At 40.4% G+C, this 15962-nt stretch overlaps 1 protein-coding gene and 1 long non-coding RNA gene across 2 annotated transcripts; one reads left to right on the top strand and one right to left on the bottom strand.

The window, feature by feature from the left end:
• Positions 1-1079: 1079 nt before the first annotated feature.
• On the bottom strand, positions 1080-9039 carry LOC143516469 (uncharacterized). The gene is made up of 2 exons (XM_077008087.1): positions 8897-9039; positions 1080-4243 (listed from the first exon to the last, which is right to left on the bottom strand). Exon 2 carries the CDS (start codon positions 4232-4234, stop codon positions 3152-3154), a length of 1083 nt encoding a protein of 360 aa, XP_076864202.1. The 5' UTR covers positions 4235-4243; positions 8897-9039; the 3' UTR covers positions 1080-3151.
• LOC143516471 (uncharacterized) lies at positions 6831-14011 on the top strand. The gene is made up of 4 exons (XR_013131684.1): positions 6831-6879; positions 7422-7629; positions 11720-11762; positions 11917-14011. It is a non-coding gene; the product is annotated as an uncharacterized LOC143516471 (long non-coding RNA).
• The last annotated feature ends 1951 nt before the right edge of the window (positions 14012-15962 follow it).

Below are 15962 nucleotides of genomic sequence, written 5' to 3' on the forward strand. Positions count from 1 at the left end.
AGTCTTAAGTCTATTTAAAAATTGGAACTGTGTCTGAATCTCGGATTGGAGCTGGAAGGCTATTCCATAACTGAGGGCCTTTAAAGGAGAAAGCTCTGCCTCTGGCTGTACTCTTGCTAATTTTTGTAACCAAGAGAAATCCAGCATTTTGGGAGCGCAAAAGGCATGATGAGTTATAGCATGCAGTGAGTTCACTCAGATAGATGCTTCTGACTTTCTAGATATGCTCCTCTAAGTGCAAAATCTTCTCCATCATACTAATGATTAGTCTACACTTTTCACATACAAAATTACTACTACTGATGGAAGAAGGGTAACTATACATGCCACACTCAGCACAAGCAACATGATGAAATAATAGTTAATAGTTAAGTTGTACATTGATGTTTTTGAAAGTGGAAAAGGTCTTCTGATGGCTCGTGGATGTTGCTGGCATTGGGGTTGTGTGTAGATATATCCAGAAAAGATCTGCTAGGTTTTTTGCTAGGTGTTTTTTGTGCAATGACCAGGTGTATCAAAGTAAAATCATGTTTTCAACCTGCTCAGGGTCTTAAGTAACACAGTACAGTAGCTAAAACTATTCACAAAACTGAATATCAACTGCAGAGGAAAACAGGTCATCACCAAAATGTTGAACTCAAAATGACTCTTTAGTGTGATTAAAAGAAGAAATGAAAATATAAAATGGCTCACATTTTTCAAATTTTCAGCATGTGAATTTAGAACTATAGGTGCCTCTGTATTTTGTAGTTTATGCTAGCTCAGTGGTTCCCAAACTTTTTCTGCCGTGCCCCCCCATTAGTAGATGAGAATATTTTTGCGCCCCCCCACACCCCCCCCCCCCCCCCCTATTGACACATGCACATGTTTTACTTCCAAGCTCCGCGCCCAACCTAGGGGGCGCACCCCCCACTTTGGGAACCACTGTGCTAGCTGGTCAAATTGTTAAATAAAATATGTAATAATGTTACATATAACAAAAGACATGCAAAATGTTTGCTTAATTACATCTACTGTACTATAATTCTATTCCAACATATTCAATTACCAAAGTAATCTGTCCCACAAGAGCTATTCAATATGGTTGAGCTTTTTATTAGGATAAAGTAACATACAAGGTCTCACATTAGACAGCACCTAATGGTTAGATTAATACCAAACAACAGAGAATGAACATAAAAGAGTCAATCCTAAAGTTAAAAATCAGTCTATGCATCTATTATTTACATATACAAGTTTCTGTGCAGAAGTGATGCTTATCCCACAATCATATTTTAAAAGAGTTTTGAATGGCAGCACTTGAGTTTTAGAATGTAGTTTTACACTAAAGTTATCCTTAGGTTTTACCAAGGCTAGTTCTAACATAAGTGTGTTATGCTTTTCTTCACACACGACAGTACCACTCAATTTACAATGTCAAAGGTCATTACTTGCTTTCTTCAATACACATGAATGCTTGAATAAATGCATGTGAAATTATGTATCAACTAATTATCTCTGCCATAAAAATCCATAAAAGTAAATACATGGGAAATATGGGGGAAACAAACAAATAAAATCAGATAAAGGAAGGGAAAACATTCCTTTACTTTAATAAAAGTAGGGTAGTAGTTTTCAGAAGTGTACAAGCTATCTAATGTTTTGACCCACATCCCCAACCCCATGTACATTACTCAGCACTGTTCTTAATTCTAGGTTACATCCTTATCCAGGATTACCATTTCTGTATCAATTAAATATTAGAAACTTTCACAAGGTATTCAAGATATACTGGACACATTTAAATTACACCTGGAGATTTGTTTCATTTGAGCCCAGGACCAAGTTCACGGAATGCTTCCGTGCTTCTGTTATGGCCTGTTTTACTGTGCATGTGGAAATTGTGCTGAGTTTTGTAAATCAAACACTAATAAGCACAGAGAAAACATGGCCGCTACACGTGGCTGCATGAAGATCTTTACTGGATATGGCAATAGTTTAAGATGATAGAATTGTATGCGATTTAAGAAAAGTTTTGTAATGATGGAATTGTTGGAGAAAGAGCATGTCTTAGTGCTCCCACCTAGATAGCTTTCCATATGTATTCACTAATCCTACTTTACTCTTATAGCCTATCCAATAACTCATCAGCAAGGAAGTGGGGGCTGCCCAGAACTCCATAGTTAGTTTCCCTGCCAATGTTCTACCATATATCTATAAACCACGCCCATTGATTAAAGGCACAACATACATTTGAAAAATGCTATATGAATGTAGCAAAACTGCCAGTTATTTACCCTTTACTGTCTGATGATTTTTGACACATGGTGGTAAATTCAGGTAGTATTTAATATATCCTTCCACATTCATCTCACAATGACCATGCTAAAAAGGATACCCTCAGGCCTAGTGGAAATATTGTGCATTTCCGAGTAGGGGCATAGTATTAATATGCATCAGTACACACTAGCGTGCAACTTAGCTCACAATCCATCTGATGCAAAATAAACAATTTGGTAGGTACCTTACTCATTCATTACTTACTTCATTCACTTATTTTTTCCCCCTTTATCTATAAGAAATATATAATAAAGCTTAGTTTACTTAGACTTGCTTTTAGAAAAGGATTAGCTATCATGCAAAGAGCCTATTTATATTGTTCAATAGTGACATGTCTATAGTTCATTGGTTTTCCATCTTGTTTTGAAAGGGACCTGAAGAATTGGCAAAGTTTTTTATTTAGAACTTGAATTACTAATTACTTGGCAGATCAAAACATCAAAATAATAAACAATTAAAACATGCCAACCTGCAAAAAAGCACAAGACAACCAACAAACAGCAAAAGAAAAAAAAATTGGGACAACTTTCAATATGTGGCAAACAACTTGTTTTAAAACCCATTCAAAAATATACTGTGCTTTATTGCACCCAATAATTCACCCATTACCGTTTAGGAAGCACTCTTTTCTGCTACTCTCATGGTCAGTTACACAAACCTCCTCGTGCTCTTCCATTAGCATTTCAGCCCTTCTCTTCTTCTTTAGCCACTATACTACCACCAGCACAGAGGAGGTAGTATAGTAGTAGTAGACGTTCACTGCAACGTCAAGTCCGCCATCATTCTTACTGGCTTTTCTAGTATCTGAATTTTCAAATGAGGCTAATAAGTTTCAGGCTCGCTTAGTTGAGGGAGGATCATTGACCTCATTCTGAACTGCCTCAGTTTTACTGACTGAAGAGGCGTCAGTCAAGCCAGCTTTGCTAGGACGTCCTCTCTTACGAGGTTGGAAACTCGCAGATAAGGCACTGCTGCTGAATTCACCATCATTAGTGTCTTTTACATGAGTTTTGGATTTTCCAGAACTAGGTGGCCGCCCCCTTTTTCGAGGGGTTCCATTTGAGTCCTGTGGGGCAACTTTGAACCCAGAACCTGGGGGACACCCCCTCTTTCGAGGAATCCCATCAGTCTCTTGTTTTGCAACCTTTAACTTGGTCCCAGATCCTAGGGGTCGACCTCTCTTTCTAGGAGTTCCATCTGTTTCTTGCCTTGTGACCTTTATCTTTGTTCCAGAGCCTGAAGGCCTGCCCCTCTTTAGAGGAATTCCATTGGCTTCTTCTTTGACTTTCAGATTGGTTCCAGAACCCGGTGGCCGTCCTCTCTTCCCAGGACTCCACTCAATTATACTTTTTGTAGCACTTGAACCTGCTGGCCGCCCCCGTTTCTTCTTAGCTGAGCCTAGTGGCCTTCCCCTCTTTCTGGGAGTGCCTTCACCAAATTCTGGAATTTGGTTTAATCCTGTTTTCAGGTTTTCATTGACAGTACTATTATCTGAGGAAGCTTTTGTCACAGGTTCATATTTGCGTGGACGACCTCTTCCCCTTTTTTCCTTTGGGATATTCACAAGGGGATGGATGCGTGGTCTCCCAAGAGGCTTAGATATTTTCCGTTTCTGTTGTTTGCCCAACCTTAAAATTCTCTCTGCTTCTTCCTCTGGTGTAAGGGGGATCTTTCTTGGTCTTCCTGGGATTTTTATCTTCTTAGGACGACCACGCTTCTTGACTTTTGGCTTTAGCACTGTGTCAGATGAAAAGAAATCAACTCTTCTTGATGCTCTGGCATTATGCGTTACCTCTTTCACCGACATAATCTTTTTCTTAACTGACCCTCGTGGCCTGCCCCTGCCACGTTTGGTAGGATTAATATTTCCATTGGCCAGAGTGTTGTCAGATCGATCTTTCTGCTCAATCTCCATTATGACTGCCTGAAAAAAAAAAAGTTCATATTAGTCTTAATATTTTTAGCTAGCACGCACACAATTTACAGCATGTGGGAGACATTCTTATCCAGACTTGCATACAGTGAGGAAAATAAGTATTTGAACACCATGCGACAATGTATGATTTCACAAAGAGTCTTATTTTATGCCATTGAGATGCTATCCATTAAGACACTTGCCATTAAGTAGCTAGATCCATATTCAAACTGATCATTAGCAGATAGCATTAAATGACAGATCATTCAACAGGTAAACTGGATTTCTTATGAATGTTTAAAATGTTACTACTTTATACTGACAGAAGGTAGACGTGTTACAAGTGAAATACATCTCCTCCTTTAAATCAAAGGTTTTAATTTTCCAGAATAAGAATAAATGGACAAAAATTAAGTATTATATCGCGATCGATCGCCAAGTATAAACGCCTCCGCCGAGCAGAGCGCTGAGGAGCGATTTCGACTGGAGCATCGTGCTCTCTGTCAGATGCTGGTCCAGCGTGTCGCATGCCAGTGATTATGCCTCGGAGTGCCAACAGTGGCACGCGTGCCATAGGTTGCCGACCCCTGATCTATAATATGAGCTGTCACACCAAGATCATTCTTGTTGCTATCAGAGGTCCAATGATCCCCAGTCAGAGCCACATTTATGGCGCTGTTCACAATAACCTGTTTTACTTCCCTTTCCTCATCATACAGCTGCTGGATTTTCTTCGACATTGTCTTTCTGGACGGCAGTTCGTAACTTGCATCAGTTGACGCAATTTGCAGCGCTTCTTGTAAGCCTTTATCTTCGACCACAGAGAGCGAACAACACTGCAAATAATGTGACGCGTCAAGTATAAACGCCTCTGAAGCTCGCACGACGTGTGCGGAGTCGCGCGCTACGGTCACTCGCGAAACTTTAATCCAGTCTTAATGGTCCAATGAAGGTAATTTACAAACTAGGACATTTCCTCACTTAAAAAAAACCCAGGACAGGATGTGAAATACGGACATGTCCCGGGAAATGCGGACGTTTGGTCACCCTATCGTACTAGGAATACATTTATCAGCTAAGTTATCATTACTGACCTGCGCGTTAGCCCCAACATGTTTTGCGTTGAGGTGGTAATGAAGGGTGAAAGTGCTCCTGTGATAAGCGAACTCATTCCTGCATAAAGTGCAAATAACACTATTTGTGTTTGTACTTCCATTTGGAAGTTTCTTATATTTAAATTTCCCATCCACCAGTGTAGCCTCTTCAGTCATCTCCATCATGATCTTATTGTGCATCCATATAATCTGTCTGCCTGGAATTCGCACACTGAGAAACATTCCACGGTGCACAAGGGTCTCATGCGTTAAAATGCGTAAAAAATTTAATTAATTAATCGAAAAATTTATTTAAAGTCCCACCACATAGTTTATATATATCATATTGACTTAATAAGCAAACAGAGCACTTCCGAAATCGGCAATTTCAATCAGTGGGGAACCGCCAGGGCCCTCTACGCTCTCTCAGAGGGCATAAAATATTCTTAAAACAAATATAATTTATCCAATTTTATTTTATCTACTTACAGTTTGACAATTGACATCTAAACAATTACAAAAACATAAGCAAATAAATTATTCAACCGTGTCTATTCAATCTGTGTTGGAAGCAGGGGTTAAGTGGAAGCCTGTGAGCTTGTGTCTCCCCCTATCAGGACTCTGATGCCTCCGCAGAATGTTGGTGATTGGTGGTCTCACTGTTCATTTACAGAGGGCCAGGCAGTTACAATTCAGCGCAATACTAATGGCAGTTTCAAATGACAGTAAAATTGACCAATCATATCTTCCCTCTTGGTGGGCAGGCTTAACTGTATGATGATTTCCACCCACTGTGGCGACGCTAGTTAGCGTTAGCGTACCACCACTAGTTGGTTTCGATTCATTCCTTTGATGCCCTTGTGCGTTGTTTACATTTTCCGAGGAACGCGGATCTGTGGAACCTTATTTTGCTTAAGAAGTTATACAGATATATTATAGGTTATTGTTTATTGCGTTTCTAAAGCTGTACTGTCATGTAAATTTTTATATTTATTCTTTATTGTAGTTAATTAGGAGAGGAAAATTTCTTTTTTCTGATAGACACATGGGTCAAAGATGTGACGCTAGCTTTTTCTGTCTGACTGAACTTTTAACCTATTAATAAACATTAAAATGAATAAAATTATAACATGTATGACTAACACCTCCCTTATACATAAGCCCACTCTTATTTCTTTAAACGTGTTGGCTATTGGCCATTTTCTGCCATCTGAAGTGTGAAAACATCATGTGGGGCGACCGTCCGGCCATGACTTCTGTTTGGACAACTGGTTTTAAATCAACTTAAAATAATTTAAGTATAATCCTTACCCTATTTGACATAATTTTAAATTTCTTTTCCATTTATTGACAAAGGTATGAAACATTTGTACACACATTTCAATCATAATAAACAAACAAATCTTGTCCGAATATGTTAATTGTCTGAAATATCATCTGGGGTGACCATCAAAAAAATACAATTAAGGGACTTTGATTTTGACAATCATCTCAAAGATGATGTTGCATCAGCCAGCCTCATGGTGAGGGTCCCACAGAGACAACTAGCAGGTGAGTAGTCACTCATTTTTACAAATGAATCTTTTTTAAAACTGCTGCAGTGTATACGTCACATTTTGATATGTGGGGTGACCAACCTAAAACTTTAAATAATAAGTTTTATATGCAAATCTTTATTTTTAATGTAAATTTGTAAGTGATATGCGGTGATAAGTAGCTAGATTGGGTTCTATAGCTAAGCATTAGCCTGTTATATTTGATTAAACTTGAAAACATCATCTGGGGCGAACGAACATCATGTGGGGCGACCACCACTGATTGCTTAAATGATAGAAAACACATCCTGTATTTGTAGTTTCTGTATGCAAATGTTTTCATTCATTATATGCATTTAGTAGTTTTTAATAACTTTCTATATTTCAACATATATTTTTTCTAGATTTCAGTAATTTCCATCCTACTTCAGAGATGACTACACTTCTTTTTGATTATTGTGTTTTAATCAGAGAAATGTGTGAATATTAAGCATTCATATTACTTTTTCAATTCCTTTTCTAACTCTGTGCATGTTTAACTATATAACGTTTTTCTAGATTGCCCCACTAACAAGCAAAGAAAAGCCTGCTCGCTACAGGCAGCGGATCAATGCGCTTAGAGATGAGTCCATGCCCTTGTTACCAGCCAATAATGGTAGACCTGAAAGCCACCATATGGCAAACTGAAAAACCTGAGGACCCCTCAAGCTCTCCACCTGGGCCACCTAGGCAAGAAGAAAGTGTTCAAGATCTATCCATGTGGAAGGTTTGTGATAATAACCTACGATGAGCTTCCATATGTAGGTCAGGTCCTAAAGGTTGTGGAAGAGGGACTGCAGATCAGCTGTATGTGACAGTCTGATGACAAGAACTTGTTCTTTTGGCCTCAAACTCCAGATGTTACTTTCTACTTTAGGAAAGATGTTCATGCTGTCATTTCAGAACCCGAGCCAGCAACTTCACGCTTCTCAAAGTTGACCTGCCAAGACTGGCTAGCACTCAGAAATAGCTGGCGTTAAAGAAATGCCTACAATGTGTCTGAATGCTGTTCTGTTCAAGTGTTAAATGAAATCATAAGGAAAATGCAAACAATGCATGTTTAAGTGATTAATGAAATGAAAAAAGAAAAAGGAAAATGCTGTTCAATGTTATGTCCAAGCGTTTAATGCATTAGTATTGAAAATATTAATATGAATTATTATTAATATGAATACGTTTTTATTAATCTCGGTCACTATTTATTCGTTCACACGATTAAATAGTGACCACGAGATTAATAAAAACGTGCGCACGAAATAATAAATTGTGAGCACGAATTACAGAAAACGTTCCCTCGTTTAATTATTATTTTTTACCCATGTCCCCTCCTGGGCTCCGTACAAAGGCCTTATACGTCTTTACATATATAAAATTTCACCGACAGATTTTCATGCCTGTTTAAATCCCATAGTGTTTCGCAAACAGGTTTGGCGGCAACCAGCCGGGTATTTAGACGCGTGCGCGAACAAACATCAGCTCACCTCGTACCACTGCTAGCAACACATACATAAATGTAATTTAAGGAGTTTCAGGAGAAAGGCCTGCACATAACACAAACACGTCTAGGCAGTTGGGATGAGCGTTCGAATTTAATACCTCGTCAGATTAAGTTTATTACTTTTTAATACTTTGAACGGCCTTAATTTTGGCCAACTGAATTTACTATCTTTTAATAGTTTTTACAACCCCGCGGACACCCTGATCGAAATACTCAAAGGCTTCATTAAGTACCAGAACAATGTGACATTTTGCGGTATTACTGGTGGGACGTAAGCGACGTATCGTGGACAAATAACACAGCACACTGGACGTTAGTTAAACCTCCAGACAACACCTCGTGTTCTCAGTTTAGGTGATGAAGCTCTGTCGCAAGATGGCCATCTTGCTAAATGGTAGCTAGCTAGCAAACAAAGATAACTTTCCTTTGCAGAAAATGGTTATCTGTTGGTTAGCTGATAACGATTCTTTTTTTTTTTTTTTATAACACCACTTACTTTTTCCTTGGCTCAGGGTAGAGTACGTTCTTTCCATGCACTCAAGTATAATTTTGATCCAAGCACTACTAGACCGTAGACTGGTGGCTGTGATTATTTGGCTAATGCCTTTTTCTGTTTCTTTGGATTTTATGCAGCTTGCTCAAGAATGTCGCCCCCTAAGGGTTTGGAGCGTGTAACTACAGTCCTCCATTTAAACTGTATATATACAGTTGTGATCAAATTTATTCAACCCCCACTGAAATAAAGTGTTTTGGCCAGTTTGACATTGATTTTGATCATTTCAGTCATCTTATTTACAATTATATCAAAGAGGCACTTATAAATTAGACAAACATAACATAATATTTATGATGGAATAACCACAAATGTCTTTACTGTGCTCACATCATTATCAGTTTTATTCAACCCCCTAGTGACATTATTTTTTAGTACTTAGTACAACATCCTTTTCCAGTTATGACAGCTTTCAAGCGTGAAGCATAGCTTGACACAAGTGTCTTGCAGCGACCTATGGGTATCTTAGCCCATTCTTCATGGGCAAAAGCCTCCAGTTCAGTCACATTCTTAGGCTTGCGCACTGCAACTGCCTTCTTTAGGTCCCACCAGAGGTTCTCAATTGGATTTAAGTCTGGTGATTGCGATGGCCACTCTAGAATGTTCCAGCCTTTCATGTTCAACCATGCTCTAGTGCAGGGGTAATCAATTAAATCTTTCCGCGGTCCATTTTTGGCAGATAGTTCAGACCTTAGGTCCGGGTCCGCGGTGGCGAACGAAAGTTGTTGAGCGGTGGGCGAACGAAAGTTGTTGAGCGGGGGGGGGGGGCGGCGAACGTAACACTCAAATGGGTGGTGAACGTAACACGTAAATTCTCCGGTTTAAAATATAGTCTCCCGTTAAATTTTTTTTGGCATTTTGGTCTGTATACAGTTAATCAGGAATGTGATTGGGTCCGGACAGGACGGCGTTCGGGTCCGGATCCGGACCGCGGTCCGCCATTTGGTGATACCTGCTCTAGTGGACTTGGATGTGTGCTTCGGATCATTGTCCTGTTGGAAGGTCCAACGTCTCCCAAGCCGCAGGTTTGTGACTGACTCCATCACATTTTCCTCCAAGATCTCCTGGTACTGAAGGGAATTCATGGTACCCTGCACACGTTGAAGCTTTTGCTTCTAATGGTACAGGAAACAGCCCCAAAGCATAATTGACCCCCCGCCATGCTTCACAGTAGGCAAGGTGTTCTTTTGTTCATAAGCCTGGTTCTTCCTTCTCCAAACATAGCGCTGGTCCATTGTCCCAAACAGTTCTAATTTAGTTTCATCTGACCACAGTACACTGTTCCAAAACCTTTGTGGCTTGTCCACATGACTTTTGGCATACTGCAGTCGACTTTTCTTGTTCTTTGGAGTCAGCAAGGGGGTGCGTCTGGGCGTTCTGGCATGGAGGTCTTCGTTATGCAGTGCGCGCCTTATTGTCTGAGCTGAAACTTCAGTGCCCACATCTGACAGGTCTTTTTTCAGTTCCTTAGCAGTCACGCGGGGATTTTTCTCCACATTACGCTTCAGGTAGCGCACAGCAGTCGCGGTCAGGATCTTCTTTCTGCCACGACCAGGTAACGTTTCCACTGTGCCCTTTAACTTGAACTTGCGAATGATACTTCCGATAGTGTCTCTTGGAATATTTAACAACTTCGCAATCTTTTTATATCCATTGCCATTCTTGTGAAGAGCAATAACCTCTTCTCTTGTCTTCTGGGACCATTCTCTTGCCTTCACCATGCTTGGAAACACACCAGTAGATGTCTAGAAGGAGCTGAGTATCACAGTCCTTTTAAATCTGCCTAATTGGTGCTTATCATGCTTGATTGCTGCTCGTTGACATCCACAGATGTTTTCAATACCTGATGGAAAACACTGGAATGAACCTCTGTTCTTAGGAGTGGTAGTCGTAAAGGGGTTGAATAATTGTGTCAATGAAGAAATCACAAAAAGGCCATTTAATACTTTATGACAAAAAAAATTGATGCTATCTTAGTTGCATTTAGTTCTTTAACAAGTCCTTGTAAGATTTCATTATGAACACAATTACAAATGTGCACTGAATTCCATAAAACCCTTCGCAGCATTGGGGGTTGAATAAATTTGATCACAACTGTACATAAAAAATATGGATAATTCAGAGTATATGGATATATGGAGTATATTATATGGATATATGGAGTATATTATATGGATATATGGAGTATATTATTATATATGAAGTATATTCAGAGTATATGGATCAAAGAGCAAGCTCTTTGGAGTAATCTTGCAATGAGGTTGCAAGAGATTTTCCTCAGTTTGTCATAATATTTAAATATCAGAGTTCAGACTCTGACTGATACTTTGTTGATAGCATTTCTGCTAGTTTGAAAGCTTAACAGAACCAGTGTATACAAATACTAAATACTATATCACTATATACAATACGTTGCATACAAAATTAAGTTTACACAATATTTCAAAACCGGGACAGGTGGCAACCCTAGTGTGAGCTAAGATGCAGTGTGTGAGCTAAGATTCAGTGTGAGCAAAGATGCAGTGTGTGAGCTAAATGCAGTGTGTGAGCTAAATGCAGTGTGTGAGCAAAGATGCAGTGTGTGAGCAAAGATGCAGTGTGTGAGCAAAGATGCAGTGTGTGAGCAAAGATGCAGTGTGTGAGCTAAGATGCAGTGTGTGAGCTAAGATGCAGTGTGTGAGCTAAATGCAGTGTGTGAGCTAAGATTTCTCTAAACTCACTCCCTTCCCAATGCTCCAGTTTCCTCTCCCATATCTCTATGTACAGGTGTAACCAGTTGAACTGGGCTGAGTTAAAGGTCGGAATGCAGGTACTGTGGACAACTGGGGCACTTCCACTACATTGCTGTGAATTCTCCCAAAGGCAAAACTCTCCTCTGATTGAGCAGGGCATGTTTACAAATATGTTTGTCATTAATTATCAACTCCACATTCATGGTTCCCTTTTGTCCATTGTCTCCACAGAATTTCCATGATAACATTCTGAAGCAAGACTTTATCGAAGTGAGGGCAATCCAAAGTCAGATCAAGCACCCCTTCAAAAAAGTAGATACAGTTGTGATCAAATTTATTCAACCCCCACTGAAATAAAGTGTTTTGGCCAGTTTGACATTGATTTTGATCATTTCAGTCATCTTATTTACAATTATATCAAAGAGGCACTTATAAATTAGACAAACATAACATAATATTTATGATGGAATAACCACAAATGTCTTTACTGTGCTCACATCATTATCAGTTTTATTCAACCCCCTAGTCACATTATTTTTTAGTACTTACTACAACATCCTTTTCCAGTTATGACAGCTTTCAAGCGTGAAGCATAGCTTGACACAAGTGTCTTGCAGCGACCTATGGGTATCTTAGCCCATTCTTCATGGGCAAAAGCCTCCAGTTCAGTCACATTCTTAGGCTTGCGCACTGCAACTGCCTTCTTTAGGTCCCACCAGAGGTTCTCAATTGGATTTAAGTCTGGTGATTGCGATGGCCACTCTAGAATGTTCCAGCCTTTCATGTTCAACCATGCTCTAGTGGACTTGGATGTGTGCTTCGGATCATTGTCCTGTTGGAAGCTCCAACGTCTCCCAAGCCGCAGGTTTGTGACTGACTCCATCACATTTTCCTCCAAGATCTCCTGGTACTGAAGGGAATTCATGGTACCCTGCACACGTTGAAGCTTTCCTGTACCATTAGAAGCAAAACAGCCCCAAAGCATAATTGACCCCCCGCCATGCTTCACAGTAGGCAAGGTGTTCTTTTGTTCATAAGCCTGGTTCTTCCTTCTCCAAACATAGCGCTGGTCCATTGTCCCAAACAGTTCTAATTTAGTTTCATCTGACCACAGTACACTGTCCCAAAACCTTTGTGGCTTGTCCACATGACTTTTGGCATACTGCAGTCGACTTTTCTTGTTCTTTGGAGTCAGCAAGGGGGTGCGTCTGGGCGTTCTGGCATGGAGGTCTTCGTTATGCAGTGCGCGCCTTATTGTCTGAGCTGAAACTTCAGTGCCCACATCTGACAGGTCTTTTTTCAGTTCCTTAGCAGTCACGCGGGGATTTTTCTCCACATTACGCTTCAGGTAGCGCACAGCAGTCGCGGTCAGGTCTTTCTGCCACGACCAGGTAACGTTTCCACTGTGCCCTTTAACTTGAACTTGCGAATGATACTTCCGATAGTGTCTCTTGGAATATTTAACAACTTCGCAATCTTTTTATATCCATTGCCATTCTTGTGAAGAGCAATAACCTCTTCTCTTGTCTTCTGGGACCATTCTCTTGCCTTCACCATGCTTGGAATCACACCAGTAGATGTCTAGAAGGAGCTGAGTATCACAGTCCTTTTAAATCTGCCTAATTGGTGCTTATCATGCTTGATTGCTGCTCGTTGACATCCACAGATGTTTTCAATACCTGATGGAAAACACTGGAATGAACCTCTGTTCTTAGGAGTGGTAGTCGTAAAGGGGTTGAATAATTGTGTCAATGAAGAAATCACAAAAAGGCCATTTAATACTTTATGACCAAAAAAATTGATGCTATCTTAGTTGCATTTAGTTCTTTAACAAGTCCTTGTAAGATTTCATTATGAACACAATTACAAATGTGCACTGAATTCCATAAAACCCTTCGCAGCATTGGGGGTTGAATAAATTTGATCACAACTGTACATACACTCACTGGGCACTTTATTAGGTACACCTTGCTAGTATCAGATTGGACCCCCTTTTGCCTTCAGAACTGCCTTAATTCTTCATGGCATAGATTCAACAAGGTACTGGAAACATTCCTCAGAGAGTCTTGTCCATATTGACACGATAGCATCACGCAGTTGCTGCAGATTTGTCGGCTGCACATCCATGATGTGAATCTCCCGTTCCACCACATCCCAAAGGTGCTCTATTGGATTGAGATCTGGTGACTGTGGAGGCCATTCGAGTACAGTGAATTATTTGTCGTGTTCAAGAAACCAGTCTGAGATGATTCATGCTTTATGACATGGCGTGCTATCCTGCTGGAAGTAGCCATCACAAGATGGGCACACTGTGGTCATAAAGGGAAGGACATGGTCAGCAACAATACTCAGGTTATGGCATTGACACAATGCTCAATTGGTACTAATGTGCCCAAAGTGTGCCAGGTAAATATCCCCCACACCATTGCATCACCTCCACCAGCCTGAACTGTTGAAACAAGGCAGGATGGATCCATGCTTTCATGTTGTTGACGCCAAATTCTGACCATCCAAATGTCGCAGCAGAAATTGAGACTCATCAGACCAGGCAACATTTTTCCAATCTTCTTTTGTTCAATTTTGGTGAGCCTGTGCAAATTGTAGCCTCAGTTTCCTGTTCTTAGCTGACAGGAGTGGCACCCAGTGTGGTCTTCTGCTGCTGTAGCCCACCCGCCTCAAGTTTCGACATGTTGTGCGTTCAGAGATGCTCTTCTACATGCCTCGGTTGTAATGACTCATCATTTAAGTTACTGTTGCCGTTCTATCAGCTCGAACCAGTCTGGCCATTCTCCTCTGACCTCTGACATCAACAAGGCATTTGCGCTCACTGGATATTTTCTCTTTTTGGGACCATCCTTTGTAAACCCTAGAGATCACCTTTCTTCCCCATTCTGATGCTCGATTTGAACTGCAGCAGATTGTCTTGGCCATGTCTACATGACTAAATGCATTAAGCTGCTGCCATGTGATTGGCTGAATCAACATATGCGTTAATGAGCAGTTGGACAGGTGTACCTAATAAAGTGGGTGGTGAGTGTAGATGATTGTTGGGTCATTAGAGTGAAGTTATTATGCCAAGCAATACCTGAAAGCAGTGCTGCTCAGCTACATCTCTACACGCAGCGTGGCGGAGGCAGTTTCCTCTGTGTTTTCCTGAATTGATATCCTTAAAGATTCTGATTAATCAAGGCACTGCATTAATGTCATGCACAGATTTTACAGATTACTGGGGATTGAGGTATTTTACCAGTCTTGCATCCCCAAACGTATGACATGAAGACAGAGCGCTCCACACTGCATGAAGAGACAGAGCGCTCCACACTGCGAGGAAGGGGCAGGACGCCGAGACGAGTATCCCAAATAGAGATGCTTTATTTAACAATGGCAACTACTTGAAAGTTGCACAAAGGAAACACATAACATGGGACGAATATAATGTGCAGAGTCACAAAGACGAGCATGGGACAAGACTAACTTAACACACAATGAACACCGTGTGTAGCACACTGGACTAATGAGACAAGTGAACACATACACTAACAGCCACACCCACAGGAAGTACATATAGACAGACATTAGAAGCATTAGAACTAATTACTAGGTCCTAATGTCCATCCTAATAACAATCACTAAAATAAATACACACAAAAAATACACACTTGTGGGCTCTGTAACTAGCAAGAATAGAAAACACTATATAAATAAAAAATATATATCAATCCACAAATATATCAAAACACTATATACATTTGTAGCAGTTGTATACAGCATACACAGTATGCATTATGGGTGGGAATGTAGATAAATAAAAATGTGTATGTGCCATATGTAAAGTACACTGTGGGCATAAGTGATGGCAGTAAAGTGTCCAAGTGACTCATGACATTATGATGCATTATACAGTCTCACTGCGGTTGGGATGAATGAGGTTTCTTCCTAATCCCCACCGTCATAGGTAGTTTTTCTTCGCCACTGTCGCCTTTGTTTTGCTCATTAGGGATCTGCACCCATACGATTGTAAAGCTGCTTTGTGACCACATGTGTTGTAAAAAGCGCTATATGAATACATTTGACTTGACTTGACTTGCGAAAGCGTTCCTTTCTGCAGTGAGGATCTTTCAGTTTCTGACTGAGCTTGCTGTTGAGGTGAACACCCAGGTACTTGTAAGAGACCATTGTAAGAAACCACTGTCGCGATGTCCCTACCCTGGATGTTCACTAGTGCTGTGTGGGGTGACTTCCTCCTGAAGTCTATCACCATCTTCTTTGTCTTGCCA

Source organism: Brachyhypopomus gauderio, chromosome 6 (genome assembly GCF_052324685.1).
Source record: "Brachyhypopomus gauderio isolate BG-103 chromosome 6, BGAUD_0.2, whole genome shotgun sequence".
In the NCBI taxonomy this organism is placed as follows: domain Eukaryota; kingdom Metazoa; phylum Chordata; class Actinopteri; order Gymnotiformes; family Hypopomidae; genus Brachyhypopomus; species Brachyhypopomus gauderio.

Bases quoted from the DNA above. Each gene is read 5' to 3' on its own strand.
- LOC143516469 (XM_077008087.1), bottom strand. From the start codon at position 4,234: ATGGAGATTGAGCAGAAAGATCGATCTGACAACACTCTGGCCAATGGA.